We start from the raw sequence: 9,576 nt of genomic DNA, 5'->3' as shown, positions 1-9,576 counted from the left end.
TATGGTATGGTATGGTATGGTATGGTATGGTATGGTATGGTACCATACCATACCATACCATACCATACCATACCATACCATACCATACCATACCAACTTTATTTATAAAGCACTTTAAAAACAACCACATCTGTCATTTAATTGACAGATGGACAATTAAATCTGTCCATCTGTCAGATTTAATTGAAATGTTAGGCAGTTGTTTTAATTACTGGAATTATTTACTGGAATAATTTAATTACTGCTTTTTGTATTTATTCAAATTTTCTTCATTAAATATGAAAATCAGTTTGATGCCAAACATTTCAGTGGCAAAAAGGCAAAACAGCAGAAATGTAAGAGGGGCAAATACATTTTCCACAGCACTTCATGTTTCTGTATGACAGTTTCTTCCCAAGGTGCTCAGGTCCAAAGAAATCAAGTGGTCCAGTCTGGATTTAGAACCAGAATCTTCTGTTAAAGGTGATACTGGAGCCCAGTTGGATAAACCAAACCAGATGCTCAGATCTTCTCATCTAGAACATCTGAAAGAACTTGTGACTAAAACTAACGACATCAAGTTGAATGATAATCTGAGAGACTTCAAACGTTTCCATGAAGCATTTTAATAATCTTGTCTCTGTTAGGTGGAGAAAAAGAAGCAGAAAAAAGCAGAACTAAAAACTGGGGCATGATGGAAAGCAGAACTTTCTGATCTCACATCTGAAACACAAATTATAACCAAGACGTTTCTGAAGCTTAATGTTGAGATTGAGCCAAATCTAAAGCTGGTCTGCAGGGATGACTTTAGTGTTCCTGCTCACCTGGAGCGCCTGCCAGGTGGAGTCAACAGTCTGAGTTCTTTCATCATCTAAAAAGACCCGGAAAACATTGAAGCTCCTCCTGAATAAAATGGGAGCGCCTCGGAAAGAAATGAGCAGGAAACCAAAGAAAAATGGAGCTTTGACACTTGTGAAGTGACGACATCAGAGTTGGATGCAGTGCAGCCACAGCACTAAGATGATCTGCAGATGAAGAACAGAACACTGAGGCTAGAATAATAAGCATCAGGCTAAATATTAGCTTCAGCTCTGTCAGAAGCTTCAGTTCTCTGTATCAAGGTAAATGTGATTCAGTTCCATTGTTTATGTTTAAAATAAAATACTAAAATCATGGAAAACATTGGGTTTGATCCTCCTTGGGTTAAATAGAAAAGTTACTAATCAGGGGGAAAAGAACAATGACAATAACTAATAAACAAACACAAAGGAAATAATTAATATGGAAAAATTTAAGACAGTTAATCAACAACAAGGACATGATCAAAACAGAAACCCGCAGCGTTAACAGGATCATAATAAGCGTCTGGAAAGACTGAAGAGACTTTGAGCCTTAAGGTTTCCTGGAACTGCTGCTCCTCTTGTTGCCCTCCTCCCTGTCCAGCCTCCATCACAGGTGAAGCTCCGCCTCATACCAGGACGCAGGTCACATGTCTCACAGTCCGTTGTTCAGATGATTTTCAACTCTTAGGAGCGTTTGAACAAACTGTAAGTTTGCTTTGTTTCTTATTAAACTTTATTTTTAGGAATGTTCCTGTTTGTTTCATCTCTGATGTTTGGAGACTAATCTAAAGGATTATTAGAGTATTCACTGAAATCAAGCAACACTGAACAGCTGATGATTGTGATATTTAGATGGCTAGAACTCTGTTGACCCACTCAAAGTTTATTGGCTTTAGATGATTGATCCAAAATCTAAAAATGTGGTTCTTCAACAGAGGAATATCCTGGACATGGAGTTAAAACCACATTTTAACCTCTAACCAAAAACTTTGGACTCTGAGAAAACATACAGTAATTTTAAAGGTTCTGCTGTTGCACTAAACGTACAAAGATCCAACTGAAAACTGAACCGTATCTTAAGATATCCTGCAGATATTTAAATGTTGTGGGTCATCTTAACTTGTTTCTGTCCCTTTAAGAATGAAGGTCCAGTTAATAAATGTAGAGACAAATTGAAGCAGAACTTGTGATGTTTCTCCGTCAGATATTTTTCCTCCATGTTGTTCATGGCAGCTGCTGTCCAGATTGAAATAACAACTGAACACCTGAAGGTGTCTTGAATCAGAGTAGAAAATATAAAAGCTTTAAACTTCTTCAGATTCAACAATCTAGATTGGAATAAAAATAACAAATATGTACAGATGCAGTACATATCTGCATCTGTACAGATTTATTTTTCTAAGTGTAGTGTTTGAGGAGGTGAAAAAAACTTAATGAAAACATGTTGTTGTCATTAAATTAATATTACAGTCAAATGTTTTAATAAACAACAATTGTTTTTCATGAAACCACAAAGAATCTGGAGGCTCCAAGAGGTTTTGAACCAGTTCATGTAAATGGTTCTCCTTGTTTCAGAGTCTCAGGTTTTGATGTCCACCTTACTGAACTCTGTCACCAGCTGGAATCTTCTGGTGTGTCTGATTTTTGCAACAAAAAAAGAAAAAAACTGGTAAAAAAAACATTGAGTTAGTTTTTAAATATGTTTAGTGACCCAGGAAGGGATTGACATGGAGAAATGGATCTGTTAGGGTCTTCTGCTTCAGACTAACCAATCTGATCTAGTGAGATCTGTTTGAAGCAGATGCAGAGATTTGCGTTCAGATCTGTTCTCCACTTCAACATGTTCAGGTTTTCCTTCAAACACACTGAGGAGGAACTCCTCATACAGGGTGTTTCACTGCAGCTTCACCTCCAACTGATGAACCAGAGGAGTCTGTGCAAGTGTCAACAGGGCTGATGCTGAGAGGTATTGATGCTCTGGACTCACTGAATGTAGAAAGGAGTGAACAGAACCAACAATCAGTTAGTTCACTAAATGTTTTCGTCCACACATGTAGCTAGTTTCTAGTCTGGACATCATAGAGTAGATCCTGCTCTTGTCATCTGATACCACTTTATTTTTGTTGGACTTTGGAATTAAAAGTTGCTGTTGCCTCAGAACCAACTTCAATAAAATCCACCATTTACTGCTCTTCCTTTGTGATCCCATCTGATTATTGTGAACTTTGATCTTTTATTACCTTTCTAAAGTTGTTTTTGTTAGATAAGATGGATAAAACCTTTGTCCTAAAGGTGACAGAATTTTTTATACCAGGACTCAGTGTTAAAAACACTCATTGAAAAACCCACAAGTAACAATATAACCCACTTTTAAACAGAAAACAAAAAAACAAATTAAAACATTGCCATTAATATAATGCAACTCTGCTGCCTTGTTTAGTAGGTTTATTCCAGAGGGGATGAGGAATATTTTTGTCAACAATTTTCCTGGCTCGGGGAACTTTATTAAACCTCCCAGAGAGAAGAAGCAGAAAAACAACACTGAAGGGAATGTGACTGGTCATCTGGACATCTGACCACCTGGTTAATGATAAGGGATATTCTTGTTTTTGTTAAATGTTAATGAAACTGTGCCAGGTGGAGATATTAAATTTGAATGGCCTAAGAAAGCTGTTATTGTACCACTGCCCATGCAACACAGCTTCTCAATTTGATAACATTTAGGATGACAGTATGAGAAAGATATTCTGTAGAAAACTGAGCTCCTCTGCCTGATTGACATGATGGTCCTCGCCCGCTGAATAGAATGCTGTGCAAAAAGGCCCTAACATGTGTCAGAGACTCATGTTAGGGCTAGGGTTGACCTGGTTGTTCACCCCTTTCAGCAGAATGGAGTCTGAGAGGTAGTTACAGTCTTTGACAGGAACTAGAGAGACAAGCGAAACTGATATTTTTAACACATATGTGAAGGATGATTGGAGGTGATGTGCAGATAATGTGTGTTTCCTCTTCAGGTGAGGGTAGAAAGTGTGTGTGAACTGATGTGGATGTGAAATCAGCAGCATGGTTCAATGTGAGGACACAGAGGATGGAGTCCCTCCCTCTGAAACCACTCTGTGTGGGGAAGATGAGAGCCAGAGCAAAGGTCACAGGTGAGGTCACCATCTCTAAGTGTCCACATCCCTTTTCACACAGCATTCACACAATAAATGTGAATATCAGGAGATGATTAGTGAATAACTGTTTCTCATTATAAATCATATTTGATCAGATATTAAGGAGTCTTATTTAGCTGTAGTTTGTCACTACCAGAGAAGCTTTAATTTTAGTATATGTCATTAAATCAAACTGTCAACCATCACAGTATAATTTAATAAGTTATCACAGTTATGAACCTGGAACTGGCCCGGAACCAGAGCTGAGCTATCTGTCCTTGGAGAGTGACTGATTGGAAGAAGGTTTATCTAGTTGTAAAGAAACAAGCCAACAAGATGTATATTTCTAAATAAACCGGAATGATATATAAGAGGGCATGTCACTACATATACTACATGTATTTCAGAAGAAGATAATCACCTTTTCTCATATTTTAGATGTAATTTCTTGAGGCAAAATCTTATTTTACAGGCAATGTTTGAACATGTAATTGAAATTGATTTTCAATGAAAGGTATAAATAATATTTTTCGATCAGGATCCATCAAAGACTGGAACCTGAACCTGAACCCAGCTGTGTGTCCTTTAAAAGCGACTGGTCCAAGGATCTTCCTGTTAAATTTAAAGCAGCCCGCCCTTCATCAACTGACAGGTAATCTATATCTCAACATATTCAATATGCATCTGCTGTTTTTCATAACTGTGTAGTTTTTATTAAACTTAACTTTTATTAAGTCAAAATGTATTTTACTTTCATGGTATTATCTCAGTTATAACAAAAACTACAATAAACTGCATTATACACAAATGCGTTATGAAACAAATTTACTAGAGTGATGATATCAGAATTAGAGCCATTATTGATCAGACACTTATACAACCTCTACTAATTAGAGATAAATCAGCTTTGATTTCACCTCAGTATGTTACAAACACAATACCAAAATATAACAACAGTCCAACATGGAATGAAAAGGTTTCAGAAATGCAAACTGTTTTTATTCACAGTTGTAATCCTGAAATTGGACCAGAACCAGAATCCAGCTGCATTTCCATTGAGAGCAACATAATGGAGGACAGTTTTAAAGATTTTAAAGGCAGATGTTCAGCCAACAAAAAATATGTTTTCAAATAAACCTGGATAATAAAAGGCATGTTTTCTGTCAAATTAAATATGAATGTATCTGGCAAATAAAAAATATACTTTAGATGTTGGTTTTTGAGGTAGCTACTTATTTTACCAGTATTGTAAAAACAATATATTGTTTAGAATATTGAATTAAATAAAGGGTTCTCAATTATATTTTTTTCTTCCAGGAATGGTCAGAGACTCCATCCTGAACCTGAACCCAGCTGTGTATCATGTCAGACTGACTGGTCCAAAGATCTTCCTGTTAAATTTAAACCAGCCAAACCTTCAGAAGTAGACAGGTGAGCTGTATGTTACAAAAGATTTGAAATATGCATCTGCTTTTTTCAGATTTGTTCTTTTTTTTTACTTTGTTCTTTTCACATAATTGTACGGTCTACTCTGTTCTCACACATCTGCACATTTTTAGCATTATGTGCTAAAAGCTTTGACACAAAGCACAAATCTGACATGCAACATACTGCTTTCCTGTTTGTTTTAGTTCATATTTAAGATGTATTTTGTGTTGAGATTTAGTTCTCTTTTTTCAGATCTTTCTTTCAAAATCTGAAAATATGAGAATATTTTTGGTTTCATTGATCATGTTAATGTCTGCTCTATACTTACAGATATTTTTCACAACTCAGAACTGTTTTAATTGGGATATTTTTATTGGGATTGGTTACATTTATCATCAGACACCTTCACAGAAGTCTATGATCTCCATTTATTTCAGATTGTTCTCTATCAAGATTTAAATAAACCTGAGTAAGATACAAGGGGAAATTATTGACAGTTAAATTAATTGAGAATTTACTTGAAAAACAAATAATCTCAATTTATGTTTTAGATTCTATTTTTGAAGCAGACTTAATTTACAAGCATTCTTTAGACATACAGTTAGAGTATTAAAATTTAATTTTACTTTCAGTTTCAAGATTTTAAATGAGATGATTTTTGTTTTTCTGTCAGGATCCATCAGAGACTTGAACCTGAACCCAGCTGTGTGTCCTTTAAGAGTGACTGGTCCAAGGATCTCCCTGTTAAATTTAAACCACACCGACCTTTAGACAGGTGAGCTGTATCAAACTGCTGTAGCTGCATAAACTGAGTCAGTCTGAAATGTTTTTACTCCAACATGTGTTAATGTGAGTTCATCTCTTTTTCTCCCATATGTCCAAATGTAAAACAGTTTGTGTATAGTGTTCCCCTTAAAAAAGTGAAATGTGGAATGGAAACATCCAAGATGCTGCTGCATCAGATCTGCCTTCTTTGGGCTTTATTGATTAGCTGCCAACATTAAGCAATTTATAAAATATGCAGCTAATTATATGCATTAATAACAATTTAAAACCTTAAAAAATAAGTCTTGAATTTTGGCATTTTGAAAGTGACTCCAATTAAAGGTTTTACCAAATTTTGTTTTCACTCAGGGAACATTAAAGAGTACTTTCAAAATGGGTTTTGTTTTTAAAAACATAGTTAAATAATCAACTATTATGAAAAATAATTAAAGAATTTTAACAATAGAGTGGTAGAGTAATTCCTAAAAATACTATCACTATGATCCAAGAGAACCAAACATTTATGAAAGTTTTTGTCTAGATTCAAAAAGAAGGCACCTAAAACAATCGTAGTTAAGTTGTAAGTGTACTTAATTTTTTTTCACAGATTATCAATATGAATGTCAAAGAGGTTTGTCATCTTGCCATATCCACAAGCACATGAAGTCAGATTTTCTATACTTATTCCATCTAGTGTTAGTGAAAAGGATAGCTTGTCTAAAGTGAAAGTCATAAATCCAGTCTTCATTGAGATAAGAACCAGTTTTAGATTACGCAATGACTGCATTATATAAAAGCTCCCTGCATTAACAAAAGAGGGTGCTGCTGTTCTATAAATATCTGTCTTCAACAAATAAAACTACTGTGGCTGCATCTAACCCCTCCCCAACTCATTTATAAAAATGGAAAATAAAGTAGTCATTGTGAAAGATTAACTGAAGCATTTAGAGTTCTGTCCCATAAATAATTTCTGATATACTTCAAAGCCAGTTCATAAAGTCTGATGGAATAAAGTGTTAGTTGCAGAAATGAATGATCTGGAAAATATGTTTACTGAATCAAAAAATAAATAGAGTTATGAAAGAAGTCTATGATTTAGTTTGTAACCATCATTGTTAGTATAACTGGGATGAAACTAAACAGCTGACTGAACATTATTTTAGTCTAATAGAAATTGCTTAAGCTGGTTATTAACTCAATTAATTCAAATACCTTTGTCAACACAGACGGATGGTAATATTTACATCTGCAATATCTGCACCTTTTTGGACCAGCAACAATTTATCAGATTTCCATGAGCTTGGAATATATTTCTTTCAAAAAACCACCACCATCCCTGTTGTTTTCACAATTCATAAGAAAACATTTGAAACTACAGAACAAGAGTGCTAGTGCTTAGTTTTGTGGGGGTTCACACATATCCTGCTTTTGTGTACATCTACTCTTGTTAAGTCCCAGGATTGTTTTGGAGTTTGATTATTTGATTCTAGATTTTATTAATATTCTTTGTTTACCTTAGTCTCATTCTTTGATTAGATCAGCCTTGTTTCTGTTTTACTTTAGTTCAGTTCTTAGTGATACAAGTTTACTAGTTTTATTCCTTGTGTCTAGTGAGTCTTTGCTACAAATTTGTATATTTTCAAGTTCCACTGTTTACTGTCTCTCTCTCTCCTCAGTCTGCTGGCTGCTGGAAATAGATAGATCGGATAGGCTAACGCAACCCATTAGCCTATCTGATGCCCGGTCAATTGTTCCAGAACTAACTCTCACATTATTTAAACACTTCTGCTCCCACTCCTTCTGGTTTCTCCTGATATTCCCTGGGACTTCTCTGTACACCCTGCTGTCTTCTTGCACATGTGTCCTGTTAGTTTTTTTTTTCTGTCTCCCTGTGCTCCCAGTGTTTTTGTAAGTTTTTGGTCTGCATTTTTTTCATTAAATAGTTAAAATCAGCTATATGCTTCTCCATTTAGTTCCACAACATGCCATGACAACTCTGTGTACTACATACCATTTTCTGTTTCACAAACAAGATGGCTCTGATATTTCTAGTAATTTTATGACTGTAATGATTTCTGAACAGATGCTGGGGTACAATAATGCTAATTTTTGTGTGCCAGTAAAATGAAAGGGTCATTTTAGTGTATTGTGCGGTATAAAAAAGTTCCTCCTTGCATCTACAAATCAGCATCTGTCGATATTCAGTTTCCTACTAAATCAACATCACTGTGTTTAAAAGCTCTGTACAGCAGGTTTAAGACACATTTATGTTATTTAATTATGGCTAAATCTCTTTAGCCTGTATTTGCTGTTTGCCACTGATCAGAGAAATGATATGTCTTCAGCTGTTAAATATAAAAACATAGTTTGGAGTAGGAAGTAGAACAATTGTTCAGCAAACAGGATTTTATGGGTGTCAAGGAAATTATCTCTATCAGACATTTAAGTACAGAATCCTGGCTTCCTTAAAAGAAATAAACTTTGGATTATAGGACAACATCTCTGACATGTAATGTGTGTTCTTCTCTCTGTGGACAATGAATAATTGTTTGCCTAAGTTTTGTGGGACCTAATGAGTTTGTCTCTGTGTGGACAGAAAAGTTTTGAGCTTATTTTTTATGAATGCTCCCCATAGTGGATCAGCAGAAGTCAGAGGTTCCCAGTGGTCCATCTGCCCAGCAGCGCCAAAAACAATTGGACTCCATATTTATGGTGTGTACATGTTTAACAACTACATTTCCAAAGGCTCTGTTCCATCTTCTCCATGCTGCAATATATGAACAAATAGACTGTCAGTCTGTCCAATATGAATCTGATGTTTGACTTCATAATTTTAGGTATAATGTGTTCTTCATATATTATTCTGTTCCAGATGCTGGAGGACAACATTGTCATTTTTCTAAAGAACGAGTTGAAGAAGATCCAGAAGGTTCTGAGTCCAGATGACCCAGAATGCTCAGAGAGTCAGAGAGATGATGAGGAGAAGTTGGAAGGTGAGGATGAAGAGCAGAGTTGGGATACTAGAGAGGCAGTGATTAAGATCACCCTAAACTTCCTAAGGAGGATGAAGCAGGAGGAGCTGGCTGACCGTCTGCAGAGCGGTAAGAGCATTTCTACAAAGATTTAACCTGATGGATATTTCAAAAACAATTACAGATGTCTAAGGATGATACCAATTATTCAAACAATCTTCAGAAAATGACTTAGTTTTCTTCCTTGTGTTATTTAGAGCATCTTGCTGCAGTTTGTCAACACCAACTTAAACTTGGTCTGAAGAAGAAGTTCCAGTCTGTGTTTGAGGGAATCACTAAAGCAGGAAGTCCAACCCTTCTGAACCAGATCTACACAGAGCTCTACATCACAGAGGGAGAGACTGGAGAGGTCAATGATGAACATGAGGTCAGACA

At 35.7% G+C, this 9,576-nt stretch overlaps 1 protein-coding gene across 1 annotated transcript in view; it reads left to right on the top strand.

Moving 5' to 3' along the window:
• The first annotated feature begins 2,603 nt into the window (after positions 1 to 2,603).
• LOC103477175 (uncharacterized) overlaps positions 2,604 to 9,576 on the top strand; it is a 26,649-nt gene continuing 19,676 nt past the window's right edge. The window contains exons 1-8 of the mRNA XM_017308822.1: positions 2,604 to 3,973; positions 4,515 to 4,628; positions 5,294 to 5,407; positions 6,078 to 6,179; positions 8,253 to 8,260; positions 8,805 to 8,881; positions 9,042 to 9,270; positions 9,399 to 9,568. Of these exons, the coding sequence (XP_017164311.1) occupies positions 3,885 to 3,973; positions 4,515 to 4,628; positions 5,294 to 5,407; positions 6,078 to 6,179; positions 8,253 to 8,260; positions 8,805 to 8,881; positions 9,042 to 9,270; positions 9,399 to 9,568 (903 nt within the window). The 5' untranslated portion in view covers positions 2,604 to 3,884. The remainder of the gene's footprint in view (positions 3,974 to 4,514; positions 4,629 to 5,293; positions 5,408 to 6,077; positions 6,180 to 8,252; positions 8,261 to 8,804; positions 8,882 to 9,041; positions 9,271 to 9,398; positions 9,569 to 9,576) is intronic.

The sequence above is a fragment of the Poecilia reticulata genome, linkage group LG15, assembly GCF_000633615.1.
Source record: "Poecilia reticulata strain Guanapo linkage group LG15, Guppy_female_1.0+MT, whole genome shotgun sequence".
Classification (NCBI taxonomy): Eukaryota; Metazoa; Chordata; class Actinopteri; order Cyprinodontiformes; family Poeciliidae; genus Poecilia; species Poecilia reticulata.
Note: the sequence above shows the minus strand (reverse complement) of the source record. Positions and strands in the feature narration are given on the sequence as shown.